Source organism: Ictidomys tridecemlineatus, chromosome 4 (assembly GCF_052094955.1).
Source record: "Ictidomys tridecemlineatus isolate mIctTri1 chromosome 4, mIctTri1.hap1, whole genome shotgun sequence".
In the NCBI taxonomy this organism is placed as follows: domain Eukaryota; kingdom Metazoa; phylum Chordata; class Mammalia; order Rodentia; family Sciuridae; genus Ictidomys; species Ictidomys tridecemlineatus.
In genome coordinates this window covers 160,362,445-160,384,350 of record NC_135480.1, presented here as the reverse complement: position 1 = coordinate 160,384,350, position 21,906 = coordinate 160,362,445, and the positions used below count along the sequence as shown (strand labels likewise).

Genomic DNA, 21,906 nt, shown 5'->3' with positions numbered 1-21,906 from the left:
CAATTAACTGGCTTGATCAATTAAGCTATCTCTGACAGTGCAAACATCCTGCCTTTCAATGACCAAGGGTTCACTCTGGAACTAAGAGTGAGCTTGAAATATTTTACTGTTCACTTGACTTGAGTCCTGTCAGTTCACCTAGGGCCATTTCTCTAGTATCTGAGGACACTAATTATGGTCAAAAGTTGAAGGTAACATTTGGAGAGCATTTACTCTATGTCAGGCACCAAGCTGAGCATCCTAGGTACATTATATCTCATTTATTCTCACATGGTCTCTAAGTGAGAGTGAGAGAAATTAAAACCTTCCCAATTTTACAGATGGAGAAATTGAGGCTCAGAGACAGATGTAATTATTAAAAGTAATCAGGATTTCTACTATGTGTTTGGCTTTTGGTTTCCTTTTACATCATTGATTTTAGATTTCATGATGCTATGCATTCACATCAAAGGTATTATAAAGAGCTAGAATATGGCTGATTTTCACAGACATTCAGTGGCTTAAGAAATAAATTTAAAAAGGAATAGAAAAACATACTTCAACATTATAAAATTAACATTCAAAATTATAAGAGTTTTATAGTGAAGAATCCTTTACATGTAAATGGTGTGTAACTTTAGATTTCCCTGCTTCATTAACAGACTAGTAACAAAACTAGCACAAAAATCAGATTAGTATTCATGTTAAGCTGAAGGCCCAGTATGACTATAAGACAGTTTGCTCACTAAGAAGAACTTTTCTAAAATTTATTTCTTTAATAAATTGAATTCTGATATATGTCAAATTTTCACTGAAAATATGCTTCTGGAATTAAGTTTCATTTCAATGTTTAAATTTCCAATATAAAAGCAACATTTTCTGTTTCATCAGTTTGAAGTATGAGACTTCCCAAGGTATTTTGTACACAACTAGATTCCCTCCTTTGCTCTTAACAGCAAGAAATGTGGACAGTAAATTACACATATCTCTCTGTACAATCTGATCTCCTTTTATGCAGACATATCTGATATTTTTTGGCAACAGTCTTCAAACAACTTTATGACTTGGGAGATAATTGTATAAACAAATTGCTCTATGTAGTACTTAATAAAATTTAAAATCAAAACAATTTGAAAGGTTTAAAAAAGCACATTTAGTAAAGTTAAAAAAAATCATTGTTAACAATACAATGGGATACTTAAAGGAGTTTAAAATGGCATCTGAATACATACAACAATTAGACCAGTAAAGAGCAGGTTACCTTTGGGCTTGTAGCAGGGAGTGGGTATGATGCATTCCTCTTTTATGTGGGGCTTTGTTTTGGGGCTGCAACCTCCTGTGTGCATTCCTCGGTGGTCGATGCAGAGGACCACACGGTACCTGAGACCCTGGCCACATGTCACTGTGCACTGCAAAGAGAATGCAAGAGAGAAGAGACTCATAGGCAAAGCCTTGTTTCCTTTTCTTCCCTTTGCACCTAAGGCTTTTTATATGAGGACTCCTTATAGGAAGATTCCCGGAGGATTTAGACCACTTTTACCAGTCATGGGATCTTTTTTCTGTTTGGCTAATTGAGAGGAAGCTGGCTGAAAATTAAATCACTTTTTATTTCTTAGGTTTGGTTTCATCTGTCAGTAATCCTGAGGCACTCAGTGTGGGCAAAGTCTCAAATCAAGCACCAAAAAGGAGAAAAGAAACTAGAATACAGTATTCTCAAGTTAAATTGCCAACATTGCTTTTTATTTAGCAAATGACTGCAATGTCCAAAAATATGGGAAATGCTAGCTCCCATGTGGATATTAAACATTTTTAAACTGCCATCATGGCTAATTTAAATTGCAGTATGGCCAATCTAATTGATAATGTTGAGATGAAAAAAAAATGTTTACAGGAACAGATTCAGTGGCCAGATGTAGATTGCACCCCCAAAGGTTCTGCATGTCTAGCTGCATGTCTAGACACTGGAAGACATCACAGCTTTAACCTGCTCCCACAAAGCCATGAGGCTGAATAAAGAGTTCTGTTCATTTCTATGGATAAGGGCCCAATGATTTACTTCCACATCTATCTCCTATGCCATTTCCCTTTTCTATGAGCAGTTAGGAAACCCAGAATAACATTTGAGGCTTAATTATTGCAGGTTTCCTAATGTCTATAATTTTCTGGTTTTCATAGTCCACTTTGTACTCCTTATTGTGCCGTTTTCACTTTATCCACCCTCCAATGAATATTAGACACAGTTTAATTTAATCCACTAGCCTCTTTTGGGATATAAATAGAGTATAATAAATAAAGTTTAAAATCAAAACTCTAGTCTACTGAGCTCTATCATCAGAGAAGCTTTCACAGATTTTAGGATCAGTCATTCAGCCTCAATGAATCTTGAATGGCACTGGTTTCCCCAACAGAGGGGACTAGAGGAGGCTTCTGTGAAGTAGCTCAAAGAAAAAAAAAAAGACATTAAAAATCAATTTGCTTTCGGTTATGCTGAATTGACAACATGTCTACTCCAGAAGCTAAGCTTGTGGGCTTCTAGACACCTCAAGAGAGAAGGGTAGAGCCGCACGGGGTTCCCAGTGGGGCATGATGGCGAGAGGGAAGAGTGGACTTACTCTCCTAATGAACAAAGAAAGAGGGCACAGTTACCGGAGACCACTCCTGTGCCAGCCATTTAGGGCAGTCAAAAATGTTGCAGGGCTGCACGATGGGCATCTTAGGGGTGTACATGCATTTCCACTCTTCCACTGAAGTCACATGCCCCTGGATGTCCTCCTCCACACAGGAAACTGCCCGGCTCTGGATGCCCCCCCCACACGAGGAGGAGCAGGCGGTCCACGGGGTGGCCTCCCACCTACAGAAGCAAGGGGAGTCATCAGGGCAGACATGCACATTGCCAAAGCTCCTCAGTGACCTGTCACACCAACCCTATTCCCTGGGCCTAGGATGGTGAGATTCTCAGAGGCTATGGTCCAGAGAACCAAAGACACCTACTGCCTACAATTTGAGGAATAGGAAATAAGGATTCAAAGTTGGCAAAAGTGCTCCGTAAACCGTGAAGCTTTACACATATGTAAGAAATTACTGTTTAGGGAGCTGATTCCAGGATATCTGTGCTGACTATAACCTACTCAAGAGATGAAGTTCAGTCCTCAGTCCTTCTTCCCATAACTTCAAGATTTTATACATACATATATGTATTATTCATATCTTATACATATTTAAGCTTATTTATTTTTTTTTTACCAAATCTCATAAAGTACATATGTCAAGAATAAGATGGATAACAAGTTCATACCAGTAGTTTGCTCCTGGGAAAAATGCTTTTATTATATTTTACTTATTTATTTTGTGGTACTGGGGATTGAACCCAGGGGGGCTCTACCACTGAGTTACATCCTCAGCTCTTTTTATTTATTACTTTGAGACAGCTGTTTCTAAATTGCAGAGACTGGCCTCTAACTTGTAATACTCTTGTCTCAGACTCCTGAGTAGCTGGGATCATAGGTACTGTGGCTAGCTAAAATAATTTTATTTTCAAGATGATGTTTTATTACTTTACTTCTGGGTACTTTTGACAGGAGAAACTCATAAAAGATCAACATAAGCAAAAGCTCCTTCCTTCTTGCTTCTGTATGTGTCAGTTTGGGGACGAAGATTCTGTACAATTTCAATGGTCAAATTGAGTCATTATCAAGCTGAGGAGGAAACTGTTCATGCAAACATCATCTACTTATTCCTTCATTGTTGGGGGATACTGGCAGTTAGAGTTCCTCAGGTAAAGAACTCCTAGAACAGTGTCGAAGTTTGGTTCAAAGGTTTATGGTGTCTAAGAAATAGTTAACTCAGGTAGAAAATAACAACATTACCAATAACTTTTAAGGGAATTCCATTGATTTTTCAGAGCTCTACACAGTTCTGAAGTATGGGAACCAGAGGCAGAGAGATCTCTTTACTTAATTCTTTTCTCTTCTCCTGTAGATTTACAGAACGTGGGATTTCTTACAACAGAAGCATTGGAATTGAATGAGCTTTTCTTTCTCTTATGTGTATTCTGCTTGTTGATGACGATTGCTATGGATCTTTAAAATTTCTCTTAAAAGATATGAGAGATAATTTTAATGAGAGAGAAACAAAATGTCACCCAATTGTTCTACTTGAATAACTAAATTTGTTCCATGGAAAGCTTTAATTATTCTGTAAGTAAGGTTTAATGTAGGTTGTGAACTTGATTTCTCTTCTGAAGGAGCCAGAATGATGTGTTTTTCTCAGTTAAGAGGGTTTTCCACTACCTTTACTCTGTGCTGTTCAAGTTGAGGCAATCATTGTCATCTCCACTGCCAATAGTCAAGATATGCTGCCAAATACAATATTTTCCTATGTGTTTTTACCCAGGAGACACAAAAGAAGTGTCATTATGGGAAACTGAGGCCCTTTGTTTAACTCTTGGGAGACTTTTTAAAATATGCCCTTTAAGAGAGGGAATAAAACAGCTCTGCAGAAAGTTTATCATTCCAAAGTGTAAGACCAGTTCTCATTGTCTCCATGTAAATCCCTGAAAGGCCTCCATTTGGTGGTGGATAGCAGGCCTGTCAGACTGAAGTCAGGCTGACTATGTAAGTAAGTAAGTATTCATAATGGATTTGATCTGACAATTCAGAATGTGCTTTTTAATATATATTTAATGTCTTAGGATGTTAAGATGCCATAAAAGAGCACATTTTCTAATTGGTACTCTAAAATCCCTAAATTTGATCCTTCTAAAGGGAGAGTGATTAATTTCCATCTTACACTTGGACCTGATCATGGTATAACTTCACAAATAGAAATAAGTATCCTTTTCAATGTCAGTGAACCCAAAAAGAGAAATGAGGCTAATATTATTTTAAGAATTAATAGTATGGTTTCGGCATACAAATATAGTTCTATATGTAAAACATTATCATATGCATCCTTGCATAATAATAGGGTTATATGGAATTCTAAAGCAAAATATGTTTGGGTATTTTAAAATATAATAAAAGCTGAGAAGGCATTAGTCAGGAGCTCTTAGAACAGTGACCAGGGTAAGCACTTGGAATAAAAGAAGACATATCCAAGAATCATTTCCTGGGATCTTGTCCTGGAAGAATGTTAAATGAGTTTGTACATCTTGTATTTTAACTCCATCAGCCTTTAATTCTTTTAAAAACACAATGTGTTTAGTTTAAGAAATTCTCAAAATTAAAACTTACATGAGCAGTAGAATATGTCAATTATGAATCAAGATAATTTATCAGAATACATTTTTGTGTTCAGATACATATAAAGCCAAAAACTGAAAGCAGGAAATAACAATCTAAAAATTCATAATGTTTTATATCTACACTTGTGGTCTTAAACCCACTTAAATACTTTAAATTACTAAAGCCTTCTGCCTTAATTAGTGGGTAGCTGCTATTTGAGAACCGGTTTTGAGACTTAAGTATTTTTATGAAATGAAAACACATTTGTAGAAATAGCTTCCAATTACTAGTACTTTGCCAGGAAACAGAATTTCTAACTTCAGAACTAGATCAGTAACAGGAGTTCAAGGGGTAAGAAATAGTCTGTTTATTTTATTTGCTAATTGTCCTTTCCCACTGTGATACATGGACCTGCCAAATGTGTGCATAGGACATGGTACAAACCAACATGAAGAATCATTTCTATGTACCACTGGCCTTAAGGCATTTTTGGGAAAGGACAGTTCTATAAGAGATCAACTCTAACCTAAGAGAGGCATTAGTTATGCCAGAGAAATATAAATAAGAGAGACCATAGAAGATATGACAGAAATCTAAAAACTGCCATTACAGGAAAAACAAAAACTTGATGTTGCTCATTTTTGACAGCCAACTTTGCCTTTATTTTAAAATGTATGACTTTCACACAAACAGATGCATGTGTCCTATAAATGCTTGTTTTACAGATATGAAAATTGTCATCAAAGGAAATCTTGGTTCAATTAAATTAATCTTTGGATATTTTCATTAAATTATCAAGGAGAAGAAGAATTCTGGATCAAATCAGCAAAATGATAATCAAAGAGCATTTTAAAGTCATTCATTATCTTTATTAATATAGTCAAAGGAAAGTGTGAGAAAACTAACTAATGAGGTAGCCATTTAGTAGAAGGACTGAGCAACAATAACTGTATCTAGAATAAATCAAATCCCACATTCCTAGATGCTAGTGTTAGGATGGTAAAGTGAGTCTCTTGCCAGTCGCTGAAGTATGTTAGTAGACACTGGATGACAACTTGCCCTTGTGTATATGTATTATATAAATATCTATGTGTGTGTAGATATGTGTGGATACATATGCATTAAATGGACATGAATGAGGATTTATACAAATTGTTCTGAACAATAAGGTTAAGAAAAACTGCCCTTTGTGATTAATTATAATTTATTTTAAATAGAAAGAGGACATTTAAAGCTACTATGCAGAAAAATACCACATCTTTAATTCTATATTGGTGGTATGGTGATAATATTTTCAGCAGTGTTTCTTTCATAGTTAGCAACAGTGCTTTAATAACTAGAGTCCTACTGCAGAGGAGACATAGTAAAGGCAAAGCAAGTGAGAGAAAGCATAACATTAACCCACATGATGTAGGTAATCAGAGTGAATTACTGTGCCCATTCCAAGGTAATATGATTTATCCTATCTTAAAATGGGTTTTGAATGACAAGGTTACAGTCTGAGGAGGCCAGTGTTACTCAAAAGCAGAGCTCAGGAAGGACTGCAAAATATACCATCTACCATCTTATTTTTTATAGAAAAACACAGAATCTCTCTCTAGATTGTCTATATATACAAATATATAAAAGCATCAGAAGACTGATTTGCTAATTCTAACATCAGGATGATTGATTTACGTACCGAGGAAGGGGATGGTAGAGGTCATAAGGCATGATCTGCTTGTATCCGTCACTGTTAGGAACAATAATGCCAACCCTCTGAGTAGAAGGTACACACAATAAATAAACACTAAATGATTACATTATACAATTTTTATACAAATGCAAAACAACATTAATAAATCAATCGTCTCTGAAAAAACAACACTAAAACAGTTCAATATCTTTGTGCTAGCATATGCTTTTGGATGGGGCAAATTCTTTAAAAGGATACCGTTTACTAAATTAGTTCTCTGATCCAAGCAGGAAATACCACTGGAAAGGGTGGTGGCAAGAAAAGTTGGCACCTCATCATTAACTATGACACAATAAGCTTGTAAATGTTCTTTAATCCCCCAAATTATACGTCCTATGAGGTCATTATTATTATCATCATCATTATTAATGGTACTTCCAGATGCTCAGCAAGCAATTAAAGTTACTGTCTCACTTCTGATGAAAGAGAAAGTAACTGAAGCATGAGAGTATGTACCTCAGAATTGACAACACTGCAGCATGTATGAGCAAATAAGTTTCTTCTCTTGGCAGATGTAAAGATTTTCCTAATACCTGGGAAATAGCCACTGGGATATTTCATAAAAAGAAGAGAGGAATTATTAAACATAGTAGGTTTAATTATCAGCAAAAGCAAATTCACTACATAAAAAAAAAGCTATGAAAACTTTTCATACATATGAAAGGTTTTTTTTTGGCGGGGGGTGGAGTCTATAAAGTGTTATATAGTATTTTATGGTGGTGGTTATGGTGGTTGTGATAATTGTTAGTACATACCTAGTGCCTTGGAAACCTGTGAGGTTTAGAGACAGAATAGAGGCTAAAGGAGCCAAAAGAAATGACAGTATATTCTATGAGGTTAAAGGATGTGCATGAAATTACCAGGCTGTATAGAAGTCATTAGTACTATTAGATATTGTAAAAATCCAATGGACACAGAGACGAGTATTATTAGAGATTTTAAAAATCCAGTTCAATTAAAGCCTCCAGTTGGTAAAACTAGGTCCTGGCTGAGGCCCGGTCTCCTAGCTTGTGGAGAATTTGTGACTTGTGGAATTTGGATAAGAGGGTTAGTGCAACAAAGCCTCTCTCAAGAGTAGGAGATGAAAAGAGCTCAAAACAGACACAGAGCATGGTAGAGCATAAACAGGAGATGCTTCTTTCTCAATTGAAAAATGCCAGCAAGGTGCTCTTGTGAGCTACTGAAGTAACTCATGCATTCTGTCTGTATCCCCGGGATGGATGATGGAGATCTATCTATCTGTCTACCTACCTACTACCTATCTATCTCTATCTATTGTCATCTTCAATATTAGAATGAACTGCTGCAGATCTCTGACAATTGATTTATCAGATGATGATATTTAAAACAGAGACAGTAATGTTGAAGGAGACAAGTTGAATTGAAGGAAGAAAGGGAATGGGGGGATTCATTGAATTCACACATATACACATATGTATTTCAGATATTCAACATAAATGTTTATACTTCTATTTAAATAAATTAAGTCTTTTATTCTGACCCCATCCTCTGATACCGGATGCTATAGTAGGCCCTTTTCATATGGCTGGCAAACCTAAGTGTTTGAGTACAAAGAATGGGCTGGGCATGCTGTGGATCAGAAGGATAAAAACTATCACTGACTGGAAATCATGAAAGGTAAGGAGGGAAGAAAGAGGGACACAGAGGCTGCACAGACTAGAACTCAAGGAGATACATGAGAGAAAATGAATTCACTTGAAAGAAAATAGAAAGCAAAGTTGCGAAGCAGACATCTATTCCCAAGAAAGAAAATCACTAGAGCACTAGTTCATATACTTTATTTGACATGGCTAAATTTTATGTATTTATTTTTATGACTAATAATGTACTCTTTCTTAAAAAATTTTTTAGTTGTCAAGAGGCCTTTGTTTTATTTATTTATATGTGGTGCTGAGAATCAATCCCAGAGCTTCACACATGCTAGGCAAGTGCTCTGCCACTGAGCCAATCCCAGCCCCAGTAATGTACTCTTTTGTACAATGAAATGTGTGTGTGTGTGTGTGTGTGTGTGTGTGCGCGCGCGCGCGTGCACGTGCACATGCATGCATGTATGTATGTTTATTACCCTTACATAGCAATGTTCATGAAACAGGATGCCACCTTTGGGCATGCTCAAAATCCCATGGAGCTCTAATACAAGCATGAAATGAATACCACATTAAACTTTTGTTTCTGTTTTTAGAGTTAAACATCCCATTCTTTTCTTCCTTCTTTGATAGACAAGAAATTGGATGAAAGCCTAATCCTGCCTTTTGTTAGAATCATGTGATCGCTTTCTAATAATGCTACATATAGTAATTAAGGGAGTTTTCTTTCTAAAAAAGACTATATTTTAAAGAACACCAACTTATCAAGGTTCTTAGAAGAACCTTGGACAGATGTTGCTATCTAAAGGCAGTCAATCAAGGAATAAATCAAATTGACTTTGAAGTTTTATTTTGCCTGACCCTAGTATCTTTATTCATGCCTATATCAATTTTTAAATGCACAAGTACATACCATTACCTTCTCTCCTGAAAAAATTTATGGCTATAATTTGTCATCTTCAATATTAAAATGAACGGCTACAGGACTCTGTCAATTGATTTATCAGCTGATGATGTTTAAAATGGAGACAGTAACATTGAAGGAGACAAGTTGAACAGAAGGAAGGAAGGGAATAAATGGAAGAGTTCACTGAATTCAAGATGTTGGGCTTTGCTTTGGACTGATTTAGAAATTATGTTTTTGTTTGAAAAAGGAACTTTCAACCTGGATTCAGCAAAACTGTAGCTATATTTGTCTTTCTATGGCATGGGTCATGGTGAAGACTCATAAAATGACTCCATGGCACCTGTGAAAACAGAAAGATATCAAAACAATGGTGCTCTGTCCAGTTCTACTAATGCATATTTGTGTGCATGGGCTCTGCTCTCTCCTGGGGCTGGTGCCACGGTCCTGGCCTTTCACTACACTGTCACAGAACGGGAGGCAATCTTAACTTCCTCCAGTTTACCTTCAAGACACTTTGTTTTTTTTTTCCTTGGGCAAAGTGAATATCACAAAAAAAGATAAAATATCGATTTAGGGACTTGAAGAAATTCTCTATTTTTAGGTTTTGATTGTGTGTGTGTGTGTGTGTGTTTGTATGCTGGCATCCAGACATGTGTCAGAATGTGTGAGGAATGGTGAAATAGGCAAATGATCTTTAAGAATTTTTATAAAAGGAAGATATAAGAAGTAGTTGGCTTGTGGGTAGGCCTTCTGGGTTCCCAGGCCTTAACTACCTGACCACTCATGGGCTTGTGCACCAAGCACTGGCCTGACTCCATCTAAAACTTCCAGCCTTAGGGACTATATTCGTAAGAAGGGAAGGCCATCATTCTGGAGGAATGTGATACATCTCAGTTCATCTTCTCCAAGTACATGTCCCACCAAATTTTCAGATGACAGGTAAATGCTTTAATGGTATTAGAGGTTTATAAAATGCAATATCATGTGGCACATAAACAAAATTTTCAAAACATTTTTAATGATGTGGGAAATGCTCAGAAGTAATGGCAACTGAAAGAACTTGAATACAAAATAAAGTGTAAAATACCACCCACCATATTAGAAAATATGTGTGTTCATATATCATATAATCATTTTAATAAATGATTTTGTATATGTATGCATCATGTGTGTACACACGTATACACATATGTACATGTGTGTGTGTGTGACTCCTGCACATAGAGTGGAAAAACACCTCACAACAGTCGTGTGTTCCTGGTGGTTGGATTATGGGTAATTTTTGCTTGTTTTTTTTTATGTTTTTCTGTTTCCCAAGTTTTTGAGTACTGTAAATAACTTTAATGATCTCAGCAATTGGAATATTCAATATGATAAAATTCAACTTAAAAAAGATGAAAGGAACATCTGGACTTGTGAGGTCATCACCTCAACTTTCACATGTCACTTAAAGATTATTGAGTCTGCACAGAAACGATCCAAGAAGCTCCTTTAGAACAATATCCCTGACTTTAAAAATGAAGCCAAGATTAGCTCACTGTACTCATTTGTGGAATTTATATATTGTGACAAATCTTCTCTCTTTGAGAAAAATCCTAATGTAACTAACCACATGGACACCTACTTTATGCATGGGGGGGGGCTTTTTATCAGGAAATGAATCATAAGGAGACCCCTTTCAGAGGCAGCAAGTGCTTGTGTCTTCCCCTGAGCTGCATCCCTCACTCCTGACTTCCTGACCTCCTCATGTGCTTTAGGCTTTTTGAGATCAGTGTGTCCCGGAAAATTCATTATCTTCCTCTGCAAACTATGTCCTCTTCCTGCCATCACTGTTCTATTCAGGGCACTGCCACTCTCCCATCACCCCACACACTCTGGGACACCTTTGCTGCTTTTCTTTCCCTACAAGTGCCCAGTTCTTTAGTCACTCTGGCACAGCAAGGTTCACCAAGTGCATTTTTCTGACAGCTGTCCCCTTTCACACCAGCCTCCTGACATCTCTCTATCTGTAGGAGTTGACTTCTCTTTTCCAGCCGACTCACTGCTGTCTTACTGAATTTTATTTCCCAACTCAAAAGCCTTCAGTGGCTCCGTAAGGCCCAGTAAAATTTCTTAGTCAAATGCTATCTTTTCTAAAATCTTGCCTTATTCCCTCTCAACATCTAGCCAGAAATTCCCTCTCCCTCTTTCAAATATCCATAACACTAAATCTGCTTATCACTCTTAACTATTAACTTCAATCTATGCATAAGTCTTTTGTTCTTTTAATGCCATAGTACAGAATTCATAACTCTGACAGCGCTGTGCACATAGGCAAGAAGCAAGCATTCATCGAAGGATACTGTGTCGTTGGTGAGTAGATGCAAAGGCAGGCAATATGGCTATCACCCAGAATGAAAACTAAGACAAAACAAAGAATTCAAATAAGGTTCAAACATAGGCTGATGTTAGGCAGAGAAAGGAGAAAGTCCTGCCAATCGTGCTTCAGCCTTCTCACCTAACTCTGAATCTTCCCACTGGGGATGTCCCTGGAGTAAAACCATGAAAGCTTTATTAAAACATCTTCCCTTTCTTCTTCCTGTGACTTTCAGATATTATGCTGCTGTGTTAACTGTGTAACTCAGCTTCCCATGGGTAGGGCAGGGGCCATCTTCTAGTTGATTCACCTTTGCCTTTGCCATGGCACCAAGCACAAAGCCTGGCACAACACAGGATAGGTAGTACATTAAAAAAAAAGAATAAAATTATGGGTGAAAGAGGGGATTTTGGCAGAGACAAGAGTGTTTCACTTTCTCTAGGTGACTCCAGGGCATAGAAACCAACTTCTTCCTAAGCAACATTTCAGAATGGTATGGGGAGTATGACAAGGGACAAAAGCACTCTTCTTTTTATGAGCATAAAGGATCATGGCACAAAGAGGGAAGGATACTTGAGAAGCTGGGAGATGTAAGGTCAGTACTCTGTTCCTTTCCATGTAACCTTGAGGACCTTACTTGTGGACTTTTGCTCACGTCTGAACATTTCCTCTGATCTTCTGCAAAATCCAAGTGTTGGATGAAGTCAGAAGTTTTAAGGTGATGTAAGAACACTTGTCTGGAAACTCCTATTGGACTCCATCTTACCTTTCCTTTTTTTAGTGGCTCTGAGGGGAGAACTCAAGAGTTCTATGGCCTATAGCTCAAAACCGACTGAACTGAAATAATAATCTCAGAATCCCTCCTCCTCTAACACTTGGCAACAACTCATCCTGAAACAGAATAAGTATCTCTAATATTTATACTGGTATTTGCAATCCAGTAAATGAGAAAAGGTTTTATAAACAGTTTCCAATTTTTTCAACCTGGTAACAGTCAAGTAACATTCATTTACCTGGACTGCACTGAACCTGGACCCGAAGGAGTCTGCTTCATTGTCAAGTTCTTTAAACATTTTCTTAGACACAAATTTATTTTCTACTAGAAAACTAAACCGTTGTTGGGTGTGGTGGCACATACCTATAATCCAAGCTGAGGTAGGAAGATCACAAGTTCAAAGCCAGCCTCAGCAACTTAGCAAGGCTCTAAGCAACTTACTGAGAGCTTGTCTCAAAATAAAAAACTGAAAAATGGTCTAGGGATAATGTTTAATGGTTAAGCACCCTGGGTTCAGTCCCTGGTACAAATAAACAAACAAATGAAAAACAAACAAAAAAATCTCCTAGAGAGTATTATTTTGAGCAAGTCATTAAAAATTGTCCTCACCTCTCCATTTCTGGAGTTCAACATTCTTGGTATTAATGAATGCAATCTCTGAGTTGTTTAAATGGTTGGGACTAATATTTCTTTGGATTTTGTTTACCTCTTCCTGTACTAAATAATCTGGACATTGTTTGATATGAGTAAACACCAGCATTTGTTTTGATATGAAAGAAGTTTGCTTAACCTGGATATGAAGTCAATTCAAACAGCCACACTTCATATTGAAAAAAGTTTGCATTTCTGCCCTGGCTGTGGGAGTCTATATTGCCATTGAACCCAAACTCACAGGTTGCTGAAGGCATTGTGCAGAATAATGGTGTCTGTGGGATATGAAGGCATATGTGCTATACTGGGGGTCAGGTTCCCTGTATTCATTTGGGGACTGGGAGCACTTAGGTCCACTTCCCAGTTTGCTTTTGCTCACCCCAAATTGGGACAGGTCACTTAACCTCTCTGAGTTTCAGTTTTTTTCATCTGTAAGACAGATGACAATCTCTGGTTTGTTAACTTTTTTGGATTGTAAAACTAACAGGAGATAATGGATGTGAATCACCTTATAAACTTCAGTAGGAGTGACACTATGCGAGTCATTTTACCAGTTTTGAGCCTCAATTTAGTAATGATAGCTGAGATTTACTGAGGGATTGACACCTTGGTAAGATCTTTATATGCATTATTTCACTGAATCCTTACTCTTTGATAGAAACATTATATTCATTTTACATAGAGCAAAAATTAGGCCTAGAGACATTAAGCAGACATTAACTTAGCTAGTTAATTCACATAACTAAAAACTGATAGAACAAAGTTAAAAATGAGGATGATGACAATACCTATTCTATGCACTCACAAGCTAATTACAAGAATCACACAAATAATTACACTTTTTAAGACTTCAAAATGTAATATAAGAAGTGATCTTTCTCCCAGTGATGAGCTGGCTTATTAGAAAAATTGAATTGCCTTCATAACTGACTTATTGTTGATTATCAGTAAGTGTGGAAAGGATATGCTCATGCATTCTAAAAAGCACCGGAACTCTGCTTCATTTATCTTGTTATAAATAATGCATGAAATGGAAATAAGATTTCATGGTGGTTTTTCTTATTGCTTTCTCAGCAGCTGCTCAGAACAGTAGGTTTAAATGAGACTCACCAGAAGGAAGGAAGGTGATACTTTTCTAAGTCATTTATCTACCGTAATAAAATTAGATATTACATGACCTCCACGAGGAAATCATTTTATTGCACATTAATTCTTAAATAAGTCAACCATTTTCTCATTCTTACATTGAAGTTCTCCTTTTTGGAGACATACATGGAGTAGATCCCGTGGGAATTAAATGGCAATGCCTCACAACTTATTAAGTGAGGTTATCAAACACTTGTGAACTGAGACTTTAGGTTGCTAATAATCCTAATTTCTCCTGATTTCACTTTAAAATCTCATTTACTTTCAAGATGATATTTTCCTGGGAATTTTGTCTCTTGTTACAACTACACTTCTGGACTCAGAGAATTCCAGAATTCCATCTTTTCCTTTCATGGGTGAGAAAGCTGATTTCTGGAGAGTTTAGGAGTTTCTCTGAGGTAACATCAACATCATCATAGCCATGATTTTAGTCATAATAGCTCCAACAACCAACATTTATTGAGTGCTTATCATGTGTCAGGCACTCCACTAAGCTCTTTAAATGTGTTATGCCATGACAACTTTATGAGGTAAGTACTGCTATTATCCTCACTTCAGAGGATGAAAACACTGAGGCTTAGTGAGAATATGTAATTTGCCAAAGGCGGCTACTCAACTAGTAAGTGACAGAGCCAGGATCTTAAGCCAGCCTCTTTTATTCCAGTGCTCCCACTCCTGACTACCTGGCTATATTGCTGTTGACTGGTTGGTCATCAAGTTAGCACGAGGATTCAGGTTTTTACATGCCTACTACATGAAACACCTCTCTCGATGCAGAATATTTCTTTGTAGTTACATTGGTATTCAATTCTGATACTTGTTTTTTTTTTTTTTTTGCAATTTGGTACCTAGCCAGAAATAATTTATGCAATTTACTATCAAACTAAATAGAACTGCAGTCCCCTCCTGCAATTCACTTGAACTCACCAGAACTGCCACTAGAGTATACAAGTTTGGACATTTGCTTAGGACTATTGGTCCAAATTCTTTGAGGGAAGGGCAAATCTGGATGCAGCTCCTAGGAGCAGATATGTTTGCTAGCGATTGTGACTATGGTAATGTGATGAGTGACAGCTTTTCGACTTGTCAAAGCCTTGCCAATTTAAGCCCCCTTCGTAACTGCCTTGGCAGGAAAATTAAAGGTCTGTGCCAAACAAATCTGCAAAGGTGGTTCTCTGATCTTCTCCGGGAGTCCTGAATATCGCCCCCTTCCCCCAACAGCTTTAACAGTCCTACCCATTTCATAGACTATGATATGTAAAGCCAGATGTTGCAAGTTCCGCATCTGAAGCTGCTCTGAAAACATAAGGTGCTTATTAGTTGAATTAAACTGACGCCTTTTTAGTTGATGCTGAACCATAGTCATACACTTTGAGGCTTTCTGGCTACATGATTGACTTGACCTTTCACCCAAAAGATAAAAATGGCACAGATTGCTGCACATTTTTTTTTTAATAAAAGCTTCTCTTGGTGTAACATAGAAGCCATGATTATAACATGGTAGGTGTATGAGAGGAGTTCACATTAGTTCCCTTAGTTACATGGGAAAGGACCCACTAACATAGTGTTAAAAGTACAAAACAGAAAACTAAATATGCAGCAGATTCCTGATAAACCGGGAGCATATGTCTCTGGACTTCTGGGAATCCCCAAGTCTGGACCACTTCTTGAACATATGATAAGAATGCATAGAGAGTATGACAGCCTTAGTGATGTCATAGCTTTGGGTTGCCAATGAAAAAGTATTAGTAATTTTAGCTAAAAGTCATTAAATCTTTATACTTCATTTTCTCTTTACTTCCCTTATAAGCCTCAAGTATTGGCTCCCTTTTCAAGACTACTTTTGGCTAGGAAACTAAGTATTTTTATCACTTCATAAAAATAAGTGCATAAATGTCACCAGCAAAGAGCCACAAAGTCCCCTTGGGATGAACTCCTGGGCAGCTAGCTAAGCTCAGTGTTGGTCTCACAGGGCAGCTGACTCAAATCCCTGCCTCAGAAAAAGGTCAAGTTATGACACGTCATGGCCATTCCAGCTTACCTTTCAAAGAGTGGAAACATTAATCAAAATCTTGGGATTCAGGTGTCTATTATGTGGAGTATGAGCTAGAGATAAGACTGGAAAGAAACAGCAAAAGAATAACATGGCTATTTATGATTATTAGTGAGTTCTATTGTTTTTATTATAGCCTTTTAACTCATCAGTGTTTCCAAGTTAGCATTGAGAATCAGAAAAAAATCCAGGAAAACATGATAAGAACAGGCCAGATGTCAATCATCTCTTTCACCTCAAGAATCACTGGATGGACTAAATTATAACCATGGCAGCTGTTGGATGTCATGGGTAAGTGTAAGAAAGGGAATAATTAGGGTAGAGAAAGGAACAACAAAAACAAAAACAAAAACCCAAGATGGAAAAGCAAAGAAAAAAGGAGGAGAATGAGAACCCAAACCAAACCTGACAAATGGTAAGATGGAAAGATGGAGAGATGCCTCTATTTATTCTAGAGATTCTTCATGCCAACGTGATCTGTGCCTATCTCAGATCTCTATGACTTAGGACAATTCCCAGTTGTTCATATATTTAAGAGATTTGTGAACTTCCTAAAACTAAAATATTGATTGATACTTAACAAACTTAATGAATATTCAGTTTGAAGTTAGAAGGGGCCATGGACACAAGAACAAGCAGTTATTTAAAAAACATTTTGGCATTCTGTTATTGAAAGGCTTTATGTTATGCACAAGACCACAGTATGGAAACCTGATACCAATGGTATGTACTAATAAAATTTGATAAATGATTTAAGATACAACTTTTACTTATTATAAAGCAAAATAATGAGAACTATGAAGCTATTTTGGTAAACACAAAAAGTGAAATCAGGGATATGCTACTGATGTTCATGAACAGTTTATTTCTGCTTTCTTTTAGTTTTAGAAGTATATAATAAGAAGATTATTATTATCACCACAGAGAAGTGGTTGCTAACAGTAACAGTTTTTACAGCTCCTTTTGCAATCTTAGAATATGTAATTTTGTAATAAAACAGAAATAATGGAAGAACTTAATGAGAACAAAAAGAATTTACTTTGCTAGAATATTTTTCCAATTGCTATTAAAGTTTTTTTTTTTTTTACAATTTAACAGCTTAAATCAGTGAAAATCAGTTGTTCAGTATGTTTGAATTTATCTTTTTTGAGTTATTGTTTTAAAATACATAAAATGAAACTTAATGAAGCAACAGAACAGGTTCTGTGGGCAGTGTTTGAAAAACCAAGAGTTGAATGTATCAAACAACTCTTTCCCTTTCACTCCCAACTTATGAGTAAGAAAACTGAAGTCCAGAAGGGTAAAGTGATGTAAAACTAAAGTTGTAAACTTAATTATTTAGTGTTATCTTTGCTGTTCATAATACTTCTTGGTCTTGAAAGAGAATAAGCTTGGCTCTCTGAATAGTATTTTCCTTCTAACTACTAGAAGAGACCAAAAATCTCAGTATACACAGAAAATGAGCAAATATCTCAATAATAAAATTCTCATAAGGTTGCAAAATATGTAGCTTTGTACTAAGAATGTCTATGCTTTTTCTTTTGAGAGTTTCTAATTTTGGACACAAAAATGTTGGTTTTAATGTCATTGTGTCATCCTTGATTTTACCAACAGACAGTTGAGCCTGTAGTTAGCAATCAGTTCTTTGTTGGTTTAATTCTCTCCATCCAGAGCAGACCTATTAAAGAGTCTCTTCTATCTACTTTTTCCCAGACCCTTCCTTCACTTCAGGTATGCAAAAGAGATCCATTAATTCCATAGCAATTCTTAAAGTACCTCAACCCCAGGGTAGTATATTTCCATTTCCCAAAGCAGTTTTTCCTTCAGCCTCTCCCACTGGTAAGTCTTAATTTTTACAGCTTTGTCTAATTACTTCTTCAGTAAAAAAGCAGCTTCCTGACATTTGCCTATGACTTACTTTTTCATTTTCCTTTTCTCACTTTTCTTTCTACTACTTCTTTTTAAGTAGCCACCTGTCCCAACATTTATACATGTGCTGTATTAGATGTTTTAAAATAACAAAAGGAAAAGCATAAATTGTACATGCAGACGTCTTCCAATGTACCCTTTTGCTTTTGGTTAATAAGAAATGGGCCAAAAATGTTCATCCCACAGAGAAGAGTGGGTAAAAATCAGATGCCAGAAAGAATGAGTGCATTTTTTTCTGGTCATAAAGATTTCTCTTCAAATTCTTAACAAAATGCTTTTAAATCACAATTTTCTTCTGTGGTCATTTCTTCACTGAAGTTTTTTACCTAGTGGGGAAAACTTTATATAATAGTAGAGAATTAATTCTTCATTTCTCCTAGAAATATACATATAAATTTTAATGAAAAATGTTGATAAGACTTCCAATGTCTGTCTATGGCTGAGTTGGCCTGTCTAAATTGAGATAAATATGCTTTTTACAAACTAGTCTTCCTATTATAGGTATGGATAAAATTTTTTAATAGGACAATTTTTACATAGCTTCAATTGCATGGGTTATAATTATCATAGCTAAAAATATATCAAATGCTTGACTATTTCCAAAATAAAGAAATCAAAGCAATTTTAACACCTTATTTAGTTTTATATCATATTCAACTTTTAATATAGAATATTCTGGTGTAATATGAAACTAAATTAAACTTCACCTAAATTATAAAATATTTATCCTTTCTGTTTCTTTAACAAGTTCACTTTTATGAGGCAGATAATACAGTTCCTACAAGTTAATTAGTAATAGCAATTTCATATCACCTAGAGAATTCAGAATTCATGAGCATAAGGTAGAAAGATGATAAGAACATAACCTTTAAAAAGTTAACAGCAGAAAACAAAACCACATTACTTACAGCCCCCAAATAGAGTGATTTGCATTGACATTGCTCATGTACTAGTGACTATTCAAAGTTTTCTTTGTATGCATTATAATTAGTAAACTTTGATTTAAAAATTTACATTGCAGTGTTTCTCTGGAAATCCAAGGAGTTTGGATAAGGATATTTTACCTTTTGGTCTTCTAGATAACTTTCATAGGGAAGAATTTTCTATGTCCTCTCTAATTAATCAAGCATGAATGAACTATTACTAAAGAGACTCCCTAGAAAGAGTTGCAGGTGTTAAGGCAAATGTACCATCATGACAAGTTTCTTGACCTGACTTTCCATGATTACTCATCATTTGAGATGTTTCATTGGCCAGGCTAAATCTTGATCCAGAAAATAATCTGAAGGCCAATTGGGGTTTCCAAAAAAGCAAACAATGATGTGTGAAAGTGTTAAGTGTTTAAATACTTAAAGCTTCTAATTAAAAAGACTTTTAAAAAAATATGACCTTGGAAATATGTTCTGCTTTCCATTTAGCAAAGGCTGAATTTGTTCAAAGGTAGCAGAACTCTTCTAAGGCTGGTTCTGATTCTAATTAATCAGTGTGGACCACCTACCTACAGGTGAGAAGGAGCCAGCTATGACCCTGAAACATGGTCTGTAATGATCATGTCCCTGATCAGGGACAGAGAGAAAACAGAAAGATCCTGACAGCATTGTGCCAGCACATTGGTTAAGAACATCAAATTGTTCATTGGCCTGGATCTTGTCTGAGGAACAAGGAATTGGAATGAAAAGAAGTCAGAAGAGAAGATCGACTTGGAAGAGTGCTTCACCTACTACCTTACAAAAGGAAAAGTCCACAGACCCTGAGATGACTTCACACAGCAACAGGAGCAAGAGCACAGGGACTAATGACACAAAACTAGAAAGGGACACTGGATAGCAGCACTGGTCATTTTATTTTTGATTTAAAACTTCATTTGAATTTGAGAAGCTTAATTGGGATCTGATTTATGTTTATGATAAATAAACTAGTAAATGTGACTGACCTGGCTGGACAAGGATCCAAGTTACACTCCTGAAGCTTGGGTTTGGGTTTGATGTTCTCTGGGTAATAGTGGCAGTACTGATCCGCAACCACTCGGTTGCTCCGGAGATCATAACACTCAGCCGATGTCAGCTGGTAACCTGCAAGGATCAAACCAACCGGGCAAATTTAAAGGCACATACCAAGGCAATATATTGCTTTATGTGTTTTGGCCATCTCACATTAGTGGAAATTATTCTCCAATGCCCCAGTCATTTCCAGGAAAAAAGACAAATAATTGGAAAGCTCATTAATTTTTGTAGCCCTTTAATACTTTTTCTTTCTTCAAGTAATCCACTCAATATAATAATTAAATTATATTACAGAGCTTGAATTACATGAGGGCATAGTCAGATTATAAGGCTCTATAAAAAGAGAAGAACTATTCCTTTTATTTCTTTTGTATAATAAAAAAATTAAACATAGACTTTTATATCCAAAAAACACCATTGGTATTTATTTACCAATCTTATGCAAGGATGTCTAACTTCCCCCCTAGTACCTATAACACCAGAAAAAATAAACTCTTACATAAATAAATAAAATATATCTCAACATCTCCTGCCCCTTGGACCATGGGGTTCAATGGAGCATAGCATAGGGTCAGATTCTGCCAGGTGCCAGGGAACACAATTTTTGCCTAAATTCAACCTGAATGGGTTGAGCTGAGTAAGTGGACAATTAAGATCCCTACAATAGCCACCATTAACCTGTTTCTTTACAGAACTACAAAAAAAAAAAAAAAAGACAATCAAATGAAAATTCTCTCCCTGTTTAATTTTTGCCTTCTCCAAAATCTGTTGCCATTTCTCTTTAAATTAAGTCTCTAGCCCTTATTTCTTAGTCTCTATCTGCACTGTTTAGAGAAGCCGCTTTTTAAATAACATTTTATTGGTACATTATAATTATATATAGCTATGGAAATCATTGTGGAGAAGCCTCTTTTTAAAAGTTGCTGAGTAATAGTTTTATTATCATGTGTTATCTTTTCTACCTGCCATGTAATGTCCTGGGCATCTCTCATGGGTGACGATCAAGACTTAGATTCCTGGGGTGAAAAATAAATGTATACAGACTTAAAAAAATATTCGTATCATTCTAACCCTAATCAACCCTTCAAGTATATCCTCCCTGGTCAGTAGTTGAATCCTGTTATTGCTAAACATGTATCAGGAAGCAATATTTATATTGTTAAGGGACTTGCAAAAGATTTTAGGAAATCAGAAGGAGACTTTTAAGCCAGATTTCCTGGCTTGAGGCAGTGTTCTCAGACCACCCACAAAAATTAATTGTTCATTAAGGACCTAAAAAAAGACCTTTTAAAATTCTATTGGAAAGATGAAAAGCATGGAAAGTAATGAAAGCAATGGGTAAGAACACATGTTCCACCACACTTTTTGTTTTATGAGAAAAATCAAGTAGCAAAATGATATTTTAGATGAGTAAACATACTCTTAGTCTTCAAATCCATTGTACTCCAAAGCAGCTAATTTTATGACAAGGTAAACACATTATAATTTATATACCTGGCAATTTATGCTCAAGGGCAGAATTTATCATGCAGCAAATGTGGGG

General features: G+C 36.2%; 1 protein-coding gene across 4 annotated transcripts in view; it reads right to left on the bottom strand.

Moving 5' to 3' along the window:
• Positions 1-21,906, bottom strand: part of Adamtsl1 (ADAMTS like 1) — an 876,927-nt gene that overhangs the window by 172,392 nt on the left and 682,629 nt on the right. For 3 of the 4 annotated variants that reach the window (XM_078047684.1, XM_078047685.1, XM_040285837.2), the window contains 4 exons: positions 20,294-20,432; positions 6,883-6,933; positions 2,626-2,830; positions 1,241-1,388 (listed from right to left, as the gene is read on the bottom strand). In XM_078047684.1, coding sequence (XP_077903810.1) covers positions 1,241-1,388; positions 2,626-2,830; positions 6,883-6,933; positions 20,294-20,432 — 543 coding nt within the window. The remainder of the gene's footprint in view (positions 1-1,240; positions 1,389-2,625; positions 2,831-6,882; positions 6,934-20,293; positions 20,433-21,906) is intronic. The other variant, XM_078047686.1, reaches the window with a different exon arrangement.